The following is a 22,487-nucleotide window of genomic DNA, read 5'->3' on the forward strand; positions in this document are numbered from 1 at the left end:
TTGGTGAGGAAAGGTCTCCACTGCAGACCGCTACGAGTGTCAAATCGTTGTCCCGCTCAGCCGTTGTCCCCTCGTCCCTTCCTCCCTGGTATGTCCCGGTCTCCACTTTAGCCTAGGTCTGCCCGGGTGAGGAAGGAGTAAGGAACATGGAAAGGGAAGGGAAGGAGAGGGGGGCAAGGCCGGGGAGAGAAGGGGGAAGGCATGAGGTACGGATGGATACCTTGGAAAGAGAAAAAGGGAAGGAGTAGACGACAAGCGAGGACCGATGCCTTCCCCAGAACTTGATTGACTGTTAGCTAGGTAATGCAGGTATCTGTTTTTACGGATACTCTTTTGGTTATTCGTTGGAATCTGCACAAGGAGCAGAATGATATTAAATACCAACTAGTGACAACTTGGTCTGTAAGGCACTCTCTCCCTTACCTTAGTGCATTGTGCCTCGGGTGGTTAGAACTTGGGCCATGACAAGACTGGGGCTCCTTTACCCCTAAAAGACCACACTAAGGCCGATCAACTGCCGTTTCACACTGACCTCAACCCTCCGCTTGGCCCCGTTGTGAGCGCTGCATCGTGTCAGCCAGTCCCCTGTCTTGCTCTGAGTTGTCTGCCCTGGTCTAAACTGCCCTAAGTTTGGAGAAAGCGCCAGAAGCCTGAAAGCGACGACTGGAAGATGTGAGGTCCAAGGAAAAGCAGCCGGTACGGAGTACGGAGTACTGACGTGTGACTGTGGTTCTCACCATGAAGCCATGTACCTTTCCCCACTTGGAAACCTGATGCTGACCACCAATCCCCTGGATCACCTCAGTCTGTCTACCTTACCTTACCTTACCTTACTCCGTACCTTTTACCAAGGTATTATCCGTGGATCCAGAGGTATTTACACACACTCGGCATGGCATGCATGTGGTGCTAGTAATGTGTAAAGTGACGATGGCGGCGACGGTGGCCCTGCCGGGCACTGGTTTACATCAGGCACGCCGTACCTTGCCTTGCTGCGCTTCGCCTTGCTGGTCCATCTAACTCACACTCCACGTTGGCTGATGTTATGTATCCTCTTCATGCCTGAGGTCTGAATTCAGGGTCGGCGATAGAGCTGCGGCATCTGTCATTGTTCAGTGGGGAGTGGAGGAGGAGGAGAGACGGATAGGTAGTAAGGCACCTTACCTTACTGTGTAGGTATGATGTATCCTGTCTACCTCAGGTCGGGTACGAAGTCAGGTATGGGTAAACTGTGTAAACGTGTACATCGTATCTTTCAAGAGGTACCGCGAGTCACTTGTCTGTAAGAGAAAGCAGACGCCTTAGTCCAAGTACCACCTCCTCCGAGGCAAGCAGCCAGAGGTACCCGTCCCCTGCCTCGCCGTCCCTCCTTACCCCCTAACAAAGTGTCCTGACTGGCCAGACATCTAAACTCCCGTCTCCTAATCCTGTCCTGTCCTGCATCTGCTCTGCACTTGCGTTGCTTGCGTTGCGTTGCTTGCACCCGCACACACCAAAAAAGACTCCAGACCAAAGGCCAGCCGCCAAAGGATGGATCCCTTTCACCACCAAGCCTCAACTCACATATCCTCCTACCTCTCCTCCGCTCCGTCTTCTTTTTTTCCCCCCCTCTCCCACTCCCACACTCCCCATCTTCAACCACACCCCCAAACCCCCTATCCCTTTCTCCAGGCCTCATCGTCCCTATACTAATGAAGCCTGTATATTGAGACCGTTTAACTTTTGTTTCTTTCCTCTCTCTTTTTCCGTCTTGCTCAAAAAGATCATCTGGAGGAAAGGACAACGAGCTGGTTTTTGCCCATCCACACACGTTTCCATCGTCTTCGGTTGCTTGTGTTGAGACCACCGACATACACTGGGACCTGAGGAATCTGCATCCGAGAGACTGGCCAGACCAAAAGGACGCAACGCTACGCAATCCGCATCCGCATCGCGCATCGCAGCACCACCAGCAACCGGCGGCACCAAGCACCCACATTGACCCAAGCCCACCGCTAAAAGCTACGCGACCACAAAACGGCCACCCGAGTGCCTGGCAGGAGAAATCTTTCCATCACCCCCAGAGCCCGATTTTCGTCTTCGTCCACGTCCACGTCCACGTCTAAAGCCCACTTGTCCCCCCCGACATTCCTTGACCTCACTCCCCCCGACCGACGTCGAACTCTCCTTTTATTTTCTCGAGCACCCAGCAGCCCTTTTGCAACCGACTGGCTGGCCTGGCGTACCTTGTAATACCTGGAAACACGCACAAACACGACTTTCAACTCTTTCGATCCTTCGACGAACATTCCTTACCGCACAAAGGCCCCAACGACCACTCCATTCTTCTTTCGCGCGCCTCTGCTCTACGCCTGCCATTGTTGCTCTGCCCACCGAAATTGGACAGCCCGACACCACCACCAGCTCCGGACAATCCGCACAATACTCGTCCGGAAGAGACGCTGGGAACTGACGCAGCACCGTGCCGTCACCCTCCCTCGAAACCCCCCGACTGTGGAATACGAGACGTTACGGTCTTGAAGTTGTCCACAATTCATTGGGTCCATTTCTCCCCCGCGCCTGTCAACCGTCGACCGGGAGAGCATTGCTCAATTTGTCAACGACAGCAACCCATTGGGAAAATTCTAGTGTCACGAAATTTCTGATGAGGTTTGGCCTAGATAATTGATAATGTCAACTAGATCCGATCACCTGGCCATTGGTTACCCGCCCCAATCTGCCACACAGAACCGGTCCACCTCACCAACCGCCAACAACACATCTCCCATTGACCCGACCGCAGGCTCATCTGTCAGATCACCATTCGGCCTGCCAGGCGGTCTGAACCACTCCAACAAGATGGCTAGCGCCTCACGATCAGGGGCTGGCTCTCCGTCGCACGAGATGCCCGGCTCCAGCAGGCTGTACTCCAAGAGGTTCGTTCATTCTGCCACCCTGCGATTGACTGACCGTTCTTTGCTGACCCAACTCCGACAGAGCCCGCGAAATTCAAGCTCAAGAAGGCGTCCCCGGATTGCCGGTAAATCCCTGGGGCGGTCCGCCGACCAGTGGCAACTCTACGCCCCTCCGCGAGAACATCCCCGAGTCGCCAACCGATGGCTTTCCTGACTTTGCTCAACTTCCCACTCCCGATTCTATGCCTCAGGCGAGACGTGCCCGTGCTGGAACCGTGCCATCGCGGTTTTCGCCCGGTGGTGTAGGCAACGGCCTGCTCAACCTTCCGGCCATGGCCCCCAAGTCATCCCGACCAACCCCGTCCCACAGCCCGTTCAAATCTCCTTCTCCCGGTCTCGAACCGGTTGACACGGCTTCCAACAACTCTGCTCTGCTTTCCCGTCTCCGCGCAGGATCAATGCCTCAGCGGAGCCCATTCGCCCAGATTCCAGGCACCAGCTCGCCCTTTGGTCCATCCATTTTCAGCAGTTGGAACCCTACCGGGACCGGCCGCGATAGGGGTATGACTCTTGCGAGCATCGCAAGTATCGGCTCGACCAACGGGCCGAGCTCGCCCACGCAGTCCCAGATTTCCAGAGAGGGTGGAGGAGAAAGCGATGTTCATATGAGAACGCTGGACTACCTGGGACTTGCTGAGACGCCGCAGCCACCCCGCGCCCAGTTGGCAACACCGTACATTCCGAGCTTCAACGACTTTACTAAGGCTAATCGTTTCCGTTCGTACTCGGTCAACAACAAGGACAAGTATGCTGACGAGGAGGATGATGAGTTTGAGGACATGACCCTCGAGAGTCAGTACGTCGCTCATCTCCAGGATCAACTCGCAGCTACAAACGCCGCGATCCACAACCACAATTTGGCTGTCCAGGCGTTTGCCAACCAAGCCACGCGCCCTCGCGCCCGAACTGCCGGCGTCCTCGATACCCCTGGCTCTCGCCTCATGCGTACCTACATGTCCGGTAACGGCATGGGTAGTGCCGTCCCTCCCGCAGAGATCCGTCTGCCGGACGAGAAGGAATTTGACGACCTCCCGCAAGCTGTGGCTGCTATGAACCTGGGAAGGTCGAGCAGCCGCAATGCGGGACTGCTCAACGCTGAGGATCAGGGTCTCGAGGGCCCTACCAGCGCCCTCTGGCTCGGTAGCATCCCGACTTCCACTACCACATCGACTTTGACAGAGATGTTCAAGCAATACGGTTCCATTCTGTCTGCTCGTGTTCTCACGCACAAGAACTGCGGTTTTGTGAACTTCGAGCGGATGGAGAGCGCTATTACTGCGAAGGCCAGTATGAATGGAAAAGAGATTTTCCCTGGAGCGGGACCCATTCGCATCAACTTTGCCAAGCCGCCTTCTGCCTCGAACACGCCCGGTCATGATGGCGTTTTCCCCTCGCCCAGCCCCGACCCGTTCGCGAAGAACCAGGACAATGTACAAAATGCTACCCCGGGTGCTACCGGCGAGAACGCAAACGCGTCGGCCCAGTCAGCTAACGCTGCTCCCGTTGTGCCTCCTCTGTCAGAAATGACGAGCGATATCATGCGCATCGTGAAGCAGTTCCAGGCCACCGAGGAGGATGCTGCCAAGATCTCCCGCAGTCTCCAGTCATCGATTTCGTTTACCAACTTCATCGACGAGATCCCTCCCATCCGGGAACCGGCCCACACGAGGGTCCACGACGCCCCGAGACTCAGAGACATCAGAAAGAGGATCGATAACCAGAGCCTGTCTCAGGCTGAGATCGAGACGACCGCTCTTGACATGCTGCCAGAAATTGCTGAGCTGGCGTCCGACTACCTTGGCAACACTGTTGTACAGAAGCTCTTTGAGCACTGCTCCGACGACCTTCGGGACGCCATGCTGGCCGAGATCGCTCCTCACATGGCGGAAATTGGCGTGCACAAGAACGGCACCTGGGCTGCCCAGAAGATTATCGACGTTTGCAAGACCCCGCACCAAATGAACTTGATTGTCGAGCACCTCAGACCTTACACCATTCCCCTTTTCCTGGACCAGTACGGCAATTACGTTCTTCAAGGCTGCCTTAAGTTCGGTGCTCCTTTCAATGATTTCATCTTCGAGACCATGCTCAGCCGCATGTGGGAAGTTTCTCAGGGCCGCTACGGTGCCCGAGCTATGCGCGCTTGCTTGGAGAGCCACCACTCCACCAAGGAGCAGCAGCGGATGCTGGCTGCCGCGATCGCTCTGCACAGCGTCCAGCTCGCCACCAACGCCAACGGCGCCCTCCTGTTGACCTGGTTCTTGGATACCTGCACTTTCCCTCAGCGCAGGACTGTGCTATCACCCCAGCTTGTGCCTTGCCTCGTCCATCTGTGCACTCACAAGGTCGCCTACCTCACCGTGCTCAAGGTTATTAACCAAAAGGCCGAGCCTGAGGCGCGAGACACCATTCTTAAGGCTTTGTTCTTCACCCCTAACGATCAAATTCTCGAGGCGATCCTGAGCGACCATGCCTGCGGCGCCACCTTGATCTTCAAGGTTCTCACCACACCGTTCTTTGACGAGAGTATTCGCAGTCAGGTTGTTGAGAACGTCAAGAACGTGTTGGTCCGCATCAAGGCCCAGCCTGGTCAAGGTTACAAGCGTTTGATGGACGAGGTTGGCCTGTCGACTCGCAACAGTGGTGGTGGCCGCGATCACGGCCATGGCAACAATAGCAACTCTGGCAACAACAATGAGCAGCGGCAGCGACCGGCCTCCCGCCAGGCCAACATGAACAACCACCAGCAGCAGCAGGCCGCTCACATGAGCAAGCAGCAGTACTACAACACGTTGAACCAACCCGTCAACCCCTCCAACTACGAGTTGGGATTCGGCGGTCAACGTAGTGAGCCTGCCGACGCGAGCATGGCTCCCTTCCCTCCGTATGGTGTTCAGAACCCGATGTACAACCAGTCCAACTCTCCCATGCCGACGCCTGCGAATCTGCAGCAGCTTCAGTACCAGCAGAACATGCTCAACCGTGCCACGCCCCCCATCAATAACTTCTTCCCACCGATGCAGGCAGGCTTCGGAGGGTACAGCAGTCCGAGCCCATCTATTGACCAGTACCGCAGTCAGAACTTGGCCAACGGAAGTCCCATCCAGCCGCCGACTCAGCTGCCTCAGATGCCTCCCGGCCAAGCACCGTACGCACCTCCTGGATTTGGTATGAACATGGGCATGTCGGGCTATGGTGGCTATGGCAATATGGGTGGTATGCAGAACATGGCGTACATGCAGCAGGAGCAAGTTAACGGAAGACGTGGCCGAGTAAGCGATCCCCCACTCGCAACCCCTCTTCACCAAGCCAGAGCGCGACGTGACTGACGAGTTGAAAAGCGATGATTCAAACGCCACTTGTACAGACGAATTGCTGGTCAGAGAGGGTCTGACTGGCTCATGCCGCTCTTTTTTCGCTTGGTAAGGGATGGCTTGGTATGGGATCGGCACAGGAGTTGGTGGATCTGGATCGTCATGTAAGAATGTTTGCAAGGGGGTACACGCCGCCCAACGTGTCAGGAAAATGCGCAAGCCACTCCAGATGTGGAGGAGGTCATGTCTCGATGATAGACAGGGCAACAACACGAAGCTGCCCCTCGGGAATTGTGGTCGCAGCAACGAAGAGGGTTTTTTATTTTCGTTTCACCTTTGGGCTCCAGAAGCCCCCCATTTGCCACTTCACTCTTCCTGTCCTTTCTTTTTCTTTCACTGGGAAGTTTTTTTTACAAGCTTTACTATTGCTACCCTCACTTTGCTTGTGGCGTGGTATATAGAAAAACCGAGAGAGGGTAGCCGGATGTTGTCCTGAAGCCCACCTTTGCATGGCAGTCAAGACGCAAACCCCCCAACAAATCGCATTTGTCGCTGTTTTTTATGAGAGAGCTATGGAGTCGCAGTCAAAGCATTCGTGTGTGTGTGAGTGTGTGCCAGGGGAATTTCTCATGATGGCTGACCTGCCGGGGTTCGTTTGCTAAGCAGTCAGTCAAGAACACTTTTGTAGCCACGCAAGCTTTTTACTATGGGCTGCTGGGTTTTCTTCCTCTTTTTTTTTAGTGTTTTTTTTTTCTTCATACTAGATAGCATGATTATAAGGTATTGTTAGTCAAGCATTGTCGTAAAAGCTAGTTGTTATTGCCACGAGATGTCTTGGGTCCTACTGTTTCGTGCAAGCGGGACGTGTGATGGTGATATCTAGCGAGAACCTATACTCGAGACATCTGCTCCGTCACTCAGAGAGGTACCACAACCTGTGGTATAGCAATGAATTTGGGGAAAGGGAATTCTCAACCTGTGAAGCATATTATCTTGCTAGTGAAGTTCGTCAAAGTACCTAGAGAGCATTCTCCTAAAAGTTAGTAAACGCGCATAGAATAGAAAGGACCGTGAAGAAATTTCAAGATCGTGTAGGCCATGGCTAGCTCTACAACGAGCGCTGCGTCAGTTTCGTGGAGGATATTGATTTCGCATTCATTTGTCACTGACATGCAAACCCTCTCGTGAAGAGACAGCTCGAGGTGTAATAATCCTCTTCACGAGTGACCATTACAGCAGTGAAGGGAGCAGCAATGGTAGGTATATAGATCATGCGGTGTAGCATTCTATCTATTGGCCTCATCTGGCTATCTCCCTCCGTCTTCTCCAGTTCTGCTCTCGTTTTCCTCTTCCTCCCTGAACCTGGCGCGGACCCAAGGTACATGTCAATTCGAAACCAGTTTCCCAAATTGGATTTCTCGCTCTTTGCCTCCCTGAAGAAAAAAAAAAAAGTGTTCTGTTCCCCTGGTCCACTAGCCAGCCAGCCCCTGCCTGCTGGTCCAAAAGAGAAAAAATTACGAGAAGAGGTAATGGCCTATGATACAAGATTTGAGGCAGGGTTGGGGGGGAAGTCCAGGAGAGGGAAAAGAAAAATGGAGAGAGAAGTGAATAGGAAAGCGAGGACAAGGAAGTTGGCCTTCACACGATTCCCTTCCCCAAGGTGACACACCATGGGCGGATAACCAGATGCCCGTCCCCTCTCACTGTAAGCACACTCTGCGTGCTTTCGCTTATCCGGTTTGCACTCTCCATGGCCGCAAAGCTGCGACGATGCGAGCTTGCTTTGTCGGTCCACTCGAAGCCTGTGTGGCTTTCTGTTGCACCTGTCTCGGTACTGGTCGATTCTCTCTATGACCGGCCTCCTTTGCCGGTCTTTCTTTGTGTTTGCTCGCTGCTTTGTTTTGATCTCTCCCAAACTCCAGATCCGTGTGGGGGTCATGTCTTGGGGAATCAAATAAGAAAAGAGTAGGAAATGGGCTATACCCGTAATTGGTGGTGTTGGTTGCTGATCTCCTGGTCCTGGGACGAGGCGAAGCTTACACTTCCAATTAGCGTCCCGACACTACCCTTGTGTGGTGTGTTCGGTAAGATGGGAATAATCAGTTAAACATATAGTCGAAGTCGCTGTTAACGCTAGCCTAGTCGATATCCATATCGGCCACATCTTCTTCGTTCGCGTCGTTGGGGACCTCCTGCGAAGACTTCTCGCCTAGGCTTTGAATCGGCTCGGGATTGTCTTGGGTCGTTGTCGCTGGCGTGGGAAGATCTGCTGGTGGCTCGACGGACTCGTTCTTAATCGAAGTTGAGTTGTCTCCGGTGCTATCAGTGCCGTTGGCATGATTACAGTCGATCGCCGTTTGATCGGCCTCGATGTCCATACCAGAAACACCACTGTCTTTTTGGTCGTCTCCAAGCAAGCCTCTGATGCGGCCAGTCATGGCCTCCATCTGAGCCAACATGGCGCGGAGACTCTGCTTGTCAGTAACATTCAGATCTCCGCTGGCAAAGTTATTAACGCTGCCACGAGCCATGAGCGAGAGCATAGCTGGCTCGGCGTTCGTCTGTATGAAGGTGTCAGTCACAGGTGCTTGTAATACCATGCCATTCTTGACTTACCAGCAATGCCTCTGTCAGCTCGTCAAGCTTGGTGGTCGGCTGAGTGGAGGCCAGTTCGACCAAGTTGAGCACTGCTTGCTGCTCAACACGTGAACGAGCGCTCATGGGCTCGCTAATTGGTCTCGCCTGTGTTGTGTTTGAAGCCAGTGAGCCATTGATGTGGCCTGCGCCATCCTTCCGAAGCCTGCAGATCTGTTAGAATTTTCAAGTATCCAAGCAGTGATCTGAGAGAACTAACTGAGAAATGAAGTCCAGGACAACACCCTTGGAGGATAGTTTATAGACGCGACCAAAGGTCTTGACGTCGCTCCAACCCGAATTTTCATCCTCGGATTCTTCGTCATCGTCGTCAATCTCAATGAAGCCATTGTTCTTCATGCCGCGACTGAAAGCAGGGATGATGACCGGGGCGCCTTTGATCTTCCGGAAGCGGTGAGCTGGAGCAAGCTCCTCTGGCAACGTAGCCAACAGGTCGTCTGCATGCGCCGGGCAGCGCCATGTTCGCACCACAGGCGGGATTGCCAGGGGAGGATCGAGACAATCTAGGTGCCAGTGAAGCCCGCAGAGGCTGCAGGGAATGATGGCTCGATTTTCGGCGGTCGGGTGTTGACAATTGTGGCATAGAACAGCAGATCCGTCAGCTTCCCGAACCTTGAAGAAGTCCGGAGCTTCCTCGTAGCCTTTCTTCCTATTGTGGCTGTCAGCCGGATCGATTCCCAAAGAAGAACGAGATGAGATGCTTGGAAGATTGCGAGATGTTGAGGACAGGAATTGTCACTTACTTTGGCTTAGCGGGTACGACCACATCCTCGTACTCGCCCTCAGGACCGACTTTGACGCCCTCAAAATAAACACGCACGCCTTGTGGCAGCTTATAGGCTCGAGGATTAGTCTTCTCGAGAGTGTTCATCAAACCGCCAAAGGGACCCTTGTGTTCGGGCACCCTAGTGGGGTATCTACTGCTGAAACAGACGTTGCAAAACCATTCCTCGGGAAGAGTGTCGCCCAGGCCAAGGTCAACGCACTCAAAATGGAACGACCTGGAGCAGTTCTCGCAGCAGACCAGCTCTCCAACGCCGCTGCATGCTGAGCAGTAGTCGTCGTTCTCATCCTGATGAGATATGTCAGCAACGTGGTCGTTGAGGCAATTTACGGGAAATGAGTAGGAGTGTGGGTGCAGGCTGGCCGGTAAAAATGGGAGGTCGGGACTGGCCGCTAAACTCAGTATCCCTCGGGATGTGCGCCTTGGCCCCCGAAAAACCATGCCCTCACTATTCGCCGACCCTCGCCCGACCCCATTATCTCCTTGCTCCCCGTACGCAGCAATAAGGGCGCGGCATCAGTCAAAATGACCGCAGCTCCGTGCTGTTGAAGGATTCATTGCTGGACTGGTAGCTTACCTGGTTGATTGGACCACCGCCGTTGGCGGTAACTGCACCGCCCTCGCCGCTGGCACGAGGTAGTCCAGCCGCAGTACCTCCCTTCTTCTTCATGGGCCTGTGATAATGCGTCAGTCTATGTTCAGCTTGATTTTGCGAACCACCATGGATGAAATTTCATGGACGGATGATGGCAGAGGCGAGGATGCTGCGGTGCGACGCTGCCAGACTCGCGCCACTCATCACTGGCACCCTCGTTTCATCATGTCAAGCCCCAAATTTCATGATGCAAGGAGTAAAAAGGCAACTTACGAAGTCTTGATACGTAAACCAGTCCGTTGCTTCTTCGTAGGACGAAGATTCGTCGGGGTCGCGGCCCTAGAGCTCGTGGCAGGCGTCACCTCTCCGAGGATTGACGGCGCAGTCGGCGAGCTCGTGTTGTCGATCTCGTCGTGTGTCCTCTTTGCTGATCTCGTCGTTCTCGTGCTCAGAGTCAGATTCGCAAGCAGATTTGAGCTCGGCGCTGGTGTCCTTGCCGACTTGCGCAGATTTACTGCTGGCGAAGATGCGGCCATAGATCCAGCCCTGCTTCTCATGTCGGAACCGCGAATATGGCTCTCAGGCTGGGGCGTCTGGCTGACCGTGCTATCGCGTGCATCTCTCCTGCGTAAGGTGGTAGCATCGTCGCTGGGCAGCACACGAGAGGTCTTGTCCTTGTTGGCGTTCTTCTTGCCATTCGCCTTTGAGGGTGCTGTTGTCGTCGAAAGATTGGGGAAAATGGGTGAAGAAAGTCGACCAGGCATGTTGCTAGCCCCTGCAGCTTGAGATACGTTTGGGGGGAGGGTGGGTGAGTTTGGGTTGGATGCGTCAGACACGCTCGTCTTAGCAGCAAGGGATCTGCCGCGTCTCTTCATTGGCTGGGGATCGACTGGCGGTGGTGCGCTGGTCAAGGTGGTCTCGGGGTCGGCCCCAGCAGCCGTGGCAGCCGTCGTGGCACTGTGACGGCGACTGTGGCTGTCGCCTTGAACAGCCGCGGAAACGGGCGGAGAGCTGGGCGAAGGCGAGTCGGGTGGCAGAGACGGCGATGCAGAGAGCTCCGACAAGGACGAGTCGCTGCTTGCAGAATCTCTCCGGGCGCGCTTGCGTGACGGGGTCATGGTCACAACAAGAGTGGTTTCCGCCGCCAGTAAAGTAGTGTCGTCGTCTTCTTCTCCTTCGTCCATGCTCATACCCAAGGGTGATTCCGGATTCTCCCTGCGCTTGTTGGCCTTTTTTGTCGGGGTGACTTGGGGCATATCGTCATCTTCGTCATCCGACTTGGAGAGGTCGAGAGAAAGAAGGTTCCCGTAGGGTGCCGGCTTTGGCTTGTGGGGGGTGAAGCGCGAATTGGTGGAAGGGGGGACAAAAAAGTAGCAAGCCTGATTGTCCTTCTTGCCTTCTCGCTTCTTCTCCTCGATAAGGCGAGAAAATTCGTCGAGGGTGTCTTCGTCGGCTGTTTGGTGGTAGACGTCCTCAAACATGGAGAGGAAGACTGGGTTAGAAGAATTTTCGTCGTAGAGGGTCCGGAGTGCCCACGCAGTGGGATAGCGATAGTGCCGGAGCGCCTCGTCGATTGCGACCTCCACGGCCCTCTCGACGACGTCCTTGTTTTCGGGCGTCGATTCTGAAGGCTGCACGGCGTCGCTTGAGGGAGCCATCTGATGAAAAGAAGTCGATGCGCGACGTCCTACCGATGAGCGCGACACACTCTTGCGTGAAATGGAGGCAGATGCACGACGGCCCTGGCTCTTTCCTGCGGTTGCCTTGGGCGTGTAGTCCTCGTCTTCGTCGCCGTCGTCCAGACCACGCGCTGGAAGAGATTTTCTGGTCGCCTTTTGAGCGTTGGCTGGAGGAGTAGGAAGGCGCGGAGGGGGAGTTGGTGTTGGTGTCGGTGTCTCTGAGCGTTTTGCCATGGATGCGTCTGCTTCTCCAGCTACTGCTGCTGCCGCTGCTGCCGCCGCCTTTGCAGCAGCAGCGACAGCAGAATTTGCTGAGCTTGACTTGAGGATGATCTTCCTGACGGGATTCGCGACTTCCTGACCTGGCTTTTTGCCCGGTGTTCCCTTCGGCAGCGTCCCCAGGGGTGCCATATTCTCGGTGACGCCGTATCGCATCAATCCAGCCTCCTCGAAGCTTGGCTTGCTCTGCACCGTAGGCTCCAACCATTTCTGCATGAACGTCCTCGAGGCCTCGCTTGCCCCAATGCTCTTCTTGGCAGTTTCCGAACCCCCTCCTCCATTGGCGTGCTGATGCGGGCTGGAAAACCGCGACCGCGTGGCTCTCGTACTCGTGGGCATCATGGCAACTGGGCTCTCGAGGGCCCCTGACCTCCTTGCCTTGGACCAGACGGGCAAACGCTCCGAGTCGGACGTCTGGAATCGCGTTAGTTTCGTGTCTTTGTAGGGCAGATTTGGGTATGATTACTTCTCTCGTCTTTGAAGGCATTCAGCGATACGGTTCGGGCGCGTTCCCTCCACTTGCGACGCGAAGGACTTTAGGAAAAGGAGGGATGGGAGAAGAAAGGGTGTGAAGCTGCGGGAGGGACCTCGAGGATTTTCGGAGACAACGGACTGGGGGGCTAATGGAGAGCTACAAAGCTACCTACCTTGGGTACATGGCCTTGCCTCCTTCCCTGCCATGGGTGCCTTTGAGCGGCCACGGGCGTCTACCTTAGGCGGGCACACGGCGGTGTTCAAGGCAGTCGAGGCGAGCATAGGTGGTGGGCAGGGGGGGCGGGTGCAGGTCACAGCGCTGTTGTTCAGTGCCACAGCATCGGCCAAGGTCACTATTGGTCCTCTGACATGGACATACTTTGCCGCACGTTGGCGTCAGCCATCCAACTTTTGCCAGCCCTCCTGTGCCTCTTTATCTGTCTATTTACCCTACCTTGGCAGACTTTGCCTCTTTCATACCTGATATAGATAATGATTCTATCAACCAAGATAGAGAGGAGAGGGGCGAGGTCTGGTCCTTGAACCTCTTAACAGAGGTCTTTGCAAAAGATCAAGGGCCTCGGGCTTCTAGGTCCGCTTCCATTTTACCTTCCATCACGGTTTACCAGGGGCTGGACACCCGCCATCTGGGTATCTGGCGGGTCTTCTAAGTTCCGCCGTATCGACGACGACCAGGGCCCCGGCGAGGACGGGAAACCGGAGACCTCTGGAATTGGACAATTTTGTTCCACCCATCCTCGTGGGCCGTGGCTCGCCTTCTTCCCCCGGCCGACGGCGTCTCCTGGGACCTGGCGTGCTCCGTCTCATCGTCTCATCGAGACATTAACACCCCTGTCGTCTCGCTCTCATTCTGCTCTCTCAGACATCCATATCGCTACGTTGCTATCCCACTCTGTAATGGTCGGTCTCCAACACCGGACTCTGGACTCACAAGTTGGGCTCAGGGGAAGGTCAGGCATGCTCAAAGACACATCTTGCGTGCAGGTAGATAGATGACTTGTCTTTGTTGGGGGTTGCCGCCAGTCCAGGCTTCCATTCAGTCTATCATCTTCTGTTCAAGGGAGCACTATGCAATTGTTGGAACCTAGGTACGCTGCTTGATGCTTTCCCTGCTGTGCCTCCTAGGTGACGTCTGACGTCCCGGGCTGCAGTGGCGGCTGGGCGAAGCTTCAGATGAGCGAGCGAGCAGCTCTCCTCGGCATTCCAAAAAGCATTCGTGTAGCCAGCCAGCCAACTTTTGGCGTCGGATAAGCAGAGCGAGCGTTCCTGTTTCCGGCCTCATCCTGGCAATGGCTCTATCCAACGACTGCCCCAAGGAGTACAATCACACATTTGACTTTCACGACAAAATTTTGTGGGCGTAGAATCGGGCCGCCCCCTTGCTCCTCTCATTGACACTCATCGCCGTTTCCTACACTGAGATCGCCTTACTCCTCATCGCTCTCCTCCTCCTCCTCGCCGCCCGCAGCAGCAGCCTTCTTGGCCGGCTTCTTCTTCTTCTTGTTCTTCTTGCTCTTTCCGGTATTTCTGGACAGGGGCTGCTCGAGAATCTTGAGAACCTCTTCGTCCTCAATCTTCTTGTCCGACTTGACCTTCTCGAGGTCAAGGGCAGGTGGCGCACCGAGCTTGGTGATACCGTTCTTGGTGATGGCTGTCGATATGTTAGCACTCTGAGCTAGTCGATTTTGCACACTTGAGGAATCTTACCAATCGTCGACAGGTAGCGGGCGACGGGGGAGTTGTCCTTGTCGCCAACAACCTCGTAGGCGCGGAAGACGTTGCCACGCACGCACTCAACAACACCAGACTTGGCATCGCGCTCGTCGTCGAGCTGGCGCAAGCTGAAGGGGAAAGTACCGAACTTCTTCTGGACCTCGGAGAGGATCTTGCGGGAAGTAGGGCGCTTCAGGCCGTAGTTGGTGGTGGTGCGACGGTGCAGAGTAGTTCTCGAGTCCAAGGTCTTGACCTTGCCAGCGCCCAAGCTTACGCCCATCTCGACACCCCAGACCTCACCGATCTCGGGAGTGCCATCGCCCCTGGTTCCCTCGGCGGGAGCAAGGACAATCTTCTTCTTGCCCTCGATCTCGTTGCGCTCAAACAGCCATGAGGTGGTGCTCTCAACCAGGTTGCAGTCGTAGGACTTGACGACCTTCTCGAGCAGGCTGGTAATCTTGGCCTGGGTGGGAGCCTTGGCAGCGGCGGCCTTGGCCTTCTCCTCGTCGGTGCCAGAAGCGAGCAGACCGGGCGGGAGCATCAAGCGGAGGAGGAGCTCATTGGCGTAGTAGTTGGCAAGAACCAGGTCGGCGGTACGGCCAGTGATCTCACCGGCAACGACGGTGTCGCAGACAATGGAACCGAAGCCGTCGATCTGAGCACCAAGCTGGATCTTGATGGGCTCGCCCTCCTTAATCTCAGCACCAGCCTCGGCCTCATCGGTGGTGAGGGGGGTGTAGGGGGTCACGAAAGAAGCCGGGGAGATGGTGGTAGGGTGGGAGAAACCTGCAAGGCGCGATGGAAGTCAGCGATGCTCAGGAATAGGCAACACACGAGCGGGAAGGAGGGAGGGAGGGAGACGGACCCTTGTTGACCTTCTTTCCACGGTAGACCTTGGCAAGCTCCTCCTCGATGAGCTTGTCACCCTTCTCGCAGATGGTGACGATCTTCTCGCCAGGCTTGATGAGCTCGGCAACCGCAGCCAAGACCTTCTCAGAGATCTGAGCGGCGGTCTTGTACTTGGTGAGAGTATCGGGGTTGTTGAGGGAGTAGTCTGGGGAATCGTTAGTTGTCTGTCAAAAGTCCATGGTGAAGGCGCAGTTCTCGTCGTCCTCCGAGTCTCGTTGAACACTTGGAGCCTCGTCGAGGCCCCTTGAGGCAAGGTCATCTGCTTTGGATAGCATGGTGTGCGTTTTGTGGTGTACTCGGGTGGTGGCGGGGTAGCTGCGTGGGCTGTTTTGGTATGTGACGCAAATGCAGCACCAGCAACAGCACCAGCACCAGCACGGGGACCAGCAAAAACATGCGAGAAAAGGCAGGGACTGCGCGCAGTGCTCTATAGAGCTCGAAAAAGAACAGGGAGGTACTAACCGATCTCCTCCGACATGATGGCGGTATTTTCTGGGGTAATTGACTGGAAAATGAAAGGGATATCTCAGCGATAGCGATGCACCGGTCCAGAACTCGAAGAACTGAACGTGAGAAGAGATGCAATGCAAAGTTGGTGTGTCGGGCGTAAGTATTTTGACGACAAATACGTCGATTTTCAGGGCGGGGAAAGGAGGGGCTCGTTGCTGTTTGTGGGTGCTCGGGCAGGTCAAGGTCAAGCAGGCACGCAGCAGGTGCTCCCTCGATCCCTCCTTCTACCTTTACCTTTACCTTACCTTACACAGTACCTTTATGTGCTTATGCAAGCCCAGCGGCGTCAAGTACCTTGGGTGGGGAATTTTGTGCATAGGTCGCATCGCTTAAAAGCCGCCTTGCGCATCTGGGCCATTGTTCGCGTGTCGCGCCAGCCACGTCTCTTTCTCTCTCTCTCCCTCTCTCTGATTGATACCGTGACACCTTGGCTGAGGTGTTTTTATGCACTCCCGAGTCAAAATATGAAATCGTGCCGCTTTGTGCTTGGCGGGTCACTTGCTCAAATCTTGTCTTGAGCTGTTACTGTTAGTAGGTGTGAGGCAATGACGATGAACTTCCAGCAGTTACCTAGTACTTCGAATGAGTTCTCAAGGTACCTTACCGACTGTCTCAAGCTCAAGAATGTCTCATGGTGAGCAGCTGGAACATTGTGCCGAGCTATTAGCTTCAAGGTAGGTATGCTAGACACACCGAAGAACGCATCTACACGGGCATCTGAGTAAACACGGAACTCATGGCAACCTTCCCTTGTGCCTTCCTCCCAGAGCAAGCTGTCTCCGGCAAAAGCTCGGCCCGTACCGCCACGACAGGCACACCAGATGACATGCCCTTTTTTCCTTTTCTGGAGAGGTGAATGGCCTCATGTTGGCTGCACACACCGCCAGATCTAGCGTAGAAAGATGCATCTACCTACCAAGTATGAGCACCATGAAGGGAATGGCGCTTATCGCGCAATTGGACCTGCCAGATCATACCTTATGCCCACCTCGGCCGAAATGGTCGACCCGTAAATCAGTTGCATCTTCCCGGCTGCTAGGCGTGCTTGGAAAGTAAAGTAAGAAGAAGTAACTTGCCTGCTCTCCCGTATACCATCATGTCATTAGCCGCATCCTGTCATGCCTTACGTCGAAGCCATTGGTGGCTCCTTGCGGCGCGATTCCAAGATGCTGAGGCTCAGGAACGCGGTCAGATCATGTAGCACAGGTGAGAACGTTAGATGTACCTCCACAGCCGACTTGCGCGACAAGATACTTTGCTCACTTGGTACCTGGACTTGGAAAATTTCCAGGTTGCGATTGGCGCTGACCTGAACTCCCCTGGGCGCCGCATTGGTCAGTCTTTGCTAACACCATAAAGTCTCCCTGCCTTATAAGAGACGTGATTCCCCGCAAATATACCAGAAAGATACATGAGATGCGTTAGCTATATTCGCGCCAGCCTTCCCCGGTACAATACCAACACGCAGCGCAGCAGGAGAGAGAGGCTGCGACAGACGTAGCAGAATCCACCTCTCATCCCCAAGTGAACTTTGGAGCCATCGTCAATTGGCATCCGCCACGACACGCGCCCAATACGAACCCAGGCCCGATCGCGCGTCTTCCTTTCGACGTCTCGGCAGTCGCATCGCTGCGGCGATTCGGGACCCTGCACATTTCCCCATCATGGCCGCGCCGCCGTCCACGTCCACGCCTACCGCGGCTGGCGCGACAGCCTCGTCCTCGGCATCAACCTCCGCGTCCGCTGCCAACGATCACGATGGCACTCCTCACTCTGCCGCCGCCAAGGCCCTTCCCGTACGAGACAAGGACTCGTTCAACAAGTTGCAGGTCGAGCGCTACGTGACGCGCGACTGGCACTACTCTGTCGCGATGAAGGACGCCCAGGAACGATTCGAGAAGGACATGCAGCAGACAAGAGACAAGATTGATGACTATAACCTCATCAAAGCACAACGCTTATATTTCCCTCCGAGCAAATTATACGGCGAAGGATACCGTGGCTACGGCAACGGCTACACCGACATCGATCCCCGCATGCGAGCGCCCTTTCCCGCCCAAGTCATCTATCCCAGCCAGAAACCGCGGCCGGGAAAGCGCCAGTCGCATCCGCTTAGATGGAAAAAAAGAGAACTGAAAAAGCAGGCGGAGCAACACGAGGAGCTCGTGCCGATACGGATAGATGTGGACTGGGAAAAGATAAAGCTTCGCGACACCTTCACATGGAACCTCCACGACAGGGTAATTCCGGGCGAGCTCTTTGCGCAGCACCTCGTCGAAGACCTGGGTATCCCTCTTGATGCACAGCACAAGCCCGTCTTGGATCAGGTCACGTTGCAAATGCGCGACCAGCTCAACGACTTCTATCCCCTAGTCTTCTCCGAAGAGGACGCGCTCGACCCAGAGCTGCCCTACTCTGCCTATAAGAATGACGAGATGAGGATATTGATCAAGCTCAATGTCACCATTGGCGGCGTGACCTTGGTCGACCAGTTCGAGTGGGACATCAACAACCCACTCAACTCCCCCGAGGAGTTTGCCTCCTCAATGACTCGCGACATGTCATTGTCCGGCGAGTTCACCACCGCAATTGCCCACTGCATCCGGGAGCAGTGCCAACTCTTCACTCGGAGTCTGTACAGCGTCGGACACCCCTTCGACGGGAGACCGGTCGAGGACCCTGATCTCATCGCCGCTTTCCTGCCGTCTCCTCTGCCATCCGTATTCAGACCCCAGCAACAGGCCAAGGAGTATGCTCCATATCTTTACGAGCTCAGTGACGCCGATTTGGAACGCAACGAGGTCATCTTCTCCCGGGAACAGAGACGCCAGAAGCGATCTATCAACCGTCGCGGTGGCCCGCAACTTCCGGATCTCAAGGAAAGGCAGCGCACAATCAGGACGCTCCTTGTCTCGTCCGTGCTTCCAGGCGCTGCGCCGAACATGGAAGAGAGCACGCTATACAAGCGTGTGGCCGGCGCACCAGCCACCACCCGCAAGAGGCCAGGAGCTCGCGATGGCGAAGTTTCCGATTCCGATGATAGTGAAGACTCAGGACCGGACTCGCCAGGCGTATCTCAGCTTGGCGGCACGGCCAGGACAAGAGGCCTTCGGGGCGCCGCGAGTGCTGCTCAGCAACGCATCACAAATCTCGGTCGCTCTGAAACGCCTGAAGCGAGCATCGTCCATCATCACGAGACTCGAAGAAACCTTGGCCGCTCCCTTCGCGATACTCGCGACGAGACTGAGGAGCCTACACAACTCATTGTTACACTGAAGGTTGGCAGGGATAAGCTGAGGAGACTTCTCCAGAATCCAAGAGCGAGGTTCACCCCGAGTGGCTCCCAGACACCGTCAACACCCGCACACACTCGTATACCTAGCGCGGCCGCGGCCGCAGCAAATTCAATGCCTCCGCCGTCTACGCCGGCCTCGAACGGTCAGGCTCTCCCTGCTCAACTTGGCACTCCTCTCCCTCAAGGCCAAATTGGTCGACAACCTGCTCCGCCACCTGTTGCCGGTCAACCGCCACCACCTGCTGTAAGTGATCATGAAATGCGAGACCGTCATGGATGGCTTGGACTGTGACCATGAATGGAAGCTGACATGTTTGATAGCCCCCGCCGCCAGAATGGCTTAAGAACTGTTTGCAGCAGCTGAAGCAGACGTACACCTTTGATAATTTCGAGGGCATGATGAAGTACTCAGCTATCAACCCTGACACAGAGATGCCGATATCAGTACCAGCAGGATCACAGCCTCCTGAGGGTGCTAGATGGATGTTCCTTCCCCGTATCCGCTGTCTCGACTGCCCCGGCAAGCTGTACACGCCCGGGCCGGAAATGACGGCAGGCAACTTTGAGGTTCACTTGCGCAATAAGCAGCATCGTCAAAAGGTGGATGCCAGAGAAGGCAGAGACACGGCACCCGGAACGACCTAAATCGATTACAGTTGGGCAGCGAGCCCCTGGTGGTACTTATGCCAATCGATGTCAAGGCCCGAGCCGAACTTTCTGGAAGGTGTAGCCATGTTCACCTACGCCATAAGTATTGGCGCCGAGCCAGCGATTTGAGGACGATCCCGTCATGTCATTACTTCAGAATAGCAAATATGGCGGTTGACCACCATCTCCAGCTCCTGTGACGTCCACAGAAAAGAAAAGGCAATGTCAGGCCGAGGATGTTGGCGTTGCCAAGTCAGCACGCTCGGCATTGTACAAGAGATCAGTCTATTCCCATTTCGTCTATGGTTTGTAGAAGGAAAAAAAGACATATCATTATCACTGGCAGTGAAATGGATAGAAGGGGACAGGGGTGAGCCAGAACGCGTTTCTTGCCGGTTATTTTTTTTTTACAATTTTAGGAGTTCAAACTCTGCTCGTGAGGCAAGGTAGCAATGGCCGGAGTTCCGACTGGAAGTGTTTTGTTAGGATACGACTTGGAAGAGAGAGGAGAAAGAGCTTCAAAGGCTAGGCTTTTGTGTAAGGCGTGCAAGGGTAGGACGAGGTCAGCTACAGTGACCTTGGTAGACAAGGTAGATAACCTTACTAAACAAGGGCTGCTGAGGCTGCTGATAGTAAGAGTAATACCACAAGAAAGCTTACAATGTCTACATCTCCTCACTCTTTCAGCCACACATGTGTATGGATCAAATATGGAGAGTCACAGACACAGGGGTTCTCTTCGGTACGGAGCTTGCTCATCCACCTTGGTTAAAGTACGTCACAGCTGCACCAAATTGGAAGTGGGCATATACTTTACTATTTGACTAGCTGGTTTACTATGGCTACATGAGGTACGCAAAGGTACCAGAGCTATTTGCCTATGGCCATAAGCCATTTCCACCGCCAACAGGTGCGTACAATGGCAAGGTACCCACGCATGCTTGCCAGGCCGTTGGGGTTCATCTTCGCCATCCAGCTAAATGTTTTGAAATCGGCGAATCCAGCCAGTGTAACGAAAAATTTACTAGAACAAACTTTTTGAAAAGACAGAGGAAGACAGAAAATCACACGCCGTGCCTCCCACCGTCCTACTCCGTTAAAATTGGCTCCCCTGAAGAAAAGTTGAGCTGCCCATTTGGGAGGAGGGCCTAGTGATGATCCTCTTCCTCCTCCTCCTCTTCCTCCTCCTCTCCCTCTTCCGCTCCTTCTTCCTCTCCCTCTTCGTCTTCGTCTTCGTCCTCATGATGAGCCTCCTCATGGACATGGGGCTTAGTGGGCTTGTGATGGGGTTCGAGCTCTACTTCGTGTTCCTTATGCTGCTGCGTCTGCTTGCCTTTGGGCTTTGAGGAGGATTCAACAGATGTGTGCTTGCGAAGGGGACTTTGTGTGAGAGGGTGCTTGAAAGGGTGCTTGAATTGTGGGCGACCAAACTTTGGGGGGAAGCCGATGACAGAAGAAATGATGGCATCGAACTTGTCCTGTCCGTCGGCATCCTCGAGGAGTGCGAGGCCCAGCGTGGCGAGCTCCTCGTTGGAGAAGCCGTATTCATCCCTGAGAGCCGCCGCGACCTTGGCGGTATCGTCGTCGATCTCCTCGTCGTCGTCGTCATCCTCCTCCTGGCTGTCGTCGTCCTCCCTGTTATCGTCTTCACTGTCTTCGTCCTCACTGTCTTCGTCTTCACTGTCTTCTTCCTTATTGTCGACGCCCTCGTTGTCTTCGGCGCTCTGGGGATCCTCCTCGCTGAGGCTGGCGTTGAGATCTTGCTTCTTGACGGGCGCCTCGCGGTTAATAGGGGGCCCCCCGGATCTATCCATGGCCACCTCGATCCAGCCAGCTTTGGTAGGATTCTGCTTGTACTCTTGAAGGTAGAAGTCGACGCAGTACTTGATGGAACCGGCGTAGTTGTCCGGGCTCTTATACCAGCCTGGTCTGCGGCGCCTGTCGGAGTTATTCTCCTTGCACCACTCCCTACGGCGGGCGATCATGGCTTCCGTAGGGACGGAGCCGGTGGCCAGGGGCAGGGGCGGGGCGACGGGATTGGTGAGCGTCGCGACGGCGGTGGCGGGCTCCGAGGTGGTGGAGGTGGTGATGGTGGTGAAGGAGGTGGCGCTGGCCAGGGCGAGGGTGCCCGTGGCGGCGAGGGTGGTCTTGACGGCGACCATCTTAATGTTGTTCAGTTTGATGTGAGATCAAGTATCTTAGATTAGTGGCATTAGTAATTATTGGTTTATATGTGTTGAGTATTCTGTGATGTACACTTACCTAGGGTCGCTGAATGGTGTAGAGATCTATCTAATGGCGTAGAGGAAGAAAGAGAGAAAGACTGGGCAGAGTCAGAAGAGCGAGTTTTATAGACTTCTCTCTCGACTTTCTCCGGACGCAGAGGTTACTGCTTCTCGTGATCTATACACAGTTCCATGTGCCGCTGTTGAGCCTCAAAGGCTCGAACAAGTCCTGTAGAAAGTTAATGTATGCGCCTATACGAGGCGGCCAATAGATGTTATAGTTGATGGCTATGGGGCATCAATAGAGGCGGGAGGTGGTTGAGATCCACTCGGGCCCAGATGTCAACGTTCAAACCAGGTCAATGATAATGCCAGCGTGATCATCACATGTTTGCTTGGGGGTAATATTGAGAGTGTATTCCTGGAAAGTTT

General features: G+C 54.8%; 4 protein-coding genes across 4 annotated transcripts; 2 read left to right on the forward strand and 2 right to left on the reverse strand.

The window, feature by feature from the left end:
- Positions 1-2,670: 2,670 nt before the first annotated feature.
- Positions 2,671-6,283, forward strand: BDP55DRAFT_554151 (uncharacterized protein; the record flags this gene model as incomplete). Its single annotated transcript, XM_060569367.1, has 2 exons — positions 2,671-2,915; positions 2,977-6,283. The coding sequence occupies 2 exons, from the start codon at positions 2,671-2,673 to the stop codon at positions 6,281-6,283; spliced, it is 3,552 nt and encodes a 1,183-aa protein (XP_060428521.1).
- Positions 6,284-8,406: 2,123 nt separating this feature from the next.
- On the reverse strand, positions 8,407-12,747 carry BDP55DRAFT_694601 (uncharacterized protein; the record flags this gene model as incomplete). Its single annotated transcript, XM_060577373.1, has 7 exons — positions 8,407-8,829; positions 8,885-9,068; positions 9,123-9,572; positions 9,667-9,995; positions 10,285-10,381; positions 10,576-12,674; positions 12,727-12,747. 7 exons carry the CDS (start codon positions 12,745-12,747, stop codon positions 8,407-8,409), a joined length of 3,603 nt encoding a protein of 1,200 aa, XP_060428522.1.
- Positions 12,748-14,182: 1,435 nt separating this feature from the next.
- BDP55DRAFT_632963 (DNA-binding protein) lies at positions 14,183-15,773 on the reverse strand (the record flags this gene model as incomplete). Its single annotated transcript, XM_060572489.1, has 4 exons — positions 14,183-14,406; positions 14,463-15,254; positions 15,334-15,522; positions 15,674-15,773. 4 exons carry the CDS (start codon positions 15,771-15,773, stop codon positions 14,183-14,185), a joined length of 1,305 nt encoding a protein of 434 aa, XP_060428523.1.
- A 1,778-nt stretch (positions 15,774-17,551) lies between these two features.
- On the forward strand, positions 17,552-19,827 carry BDP55DRAFT_632964 (snf5/smarcb1/ini1; the record flags this gene model as incomplete). Its single annotated transcript, XM_060572490.1, has 2 exons — positions 17,552-19,426; positions 19,504-19,827. The coding sequence occupies 2 exons, from the start codon at positions 17,552-17,554 to the stop codon at positions 19,825-19,827; spliced, it is 2,199 nt and encodes a 732-aa protein (XP_060428524.1).
- Positions 19,828-22,487: the final 2,660 nt, after the last annotated feature.

This window comes from Colletotrichum godetiae, assembly GCF_030913485.1.
Source record: "Colletotrichum godetiae strain CBS 193.32 chromosome Unknown BDP55scaffold_25, whole genome shotgun sequence".
NCBI lineage: Eukaryota > Fungi > Ascomycota > Sordariomycetes > Glomerellales > Glomerellaceae > Colletotrichum > Colletotrichum godetiae.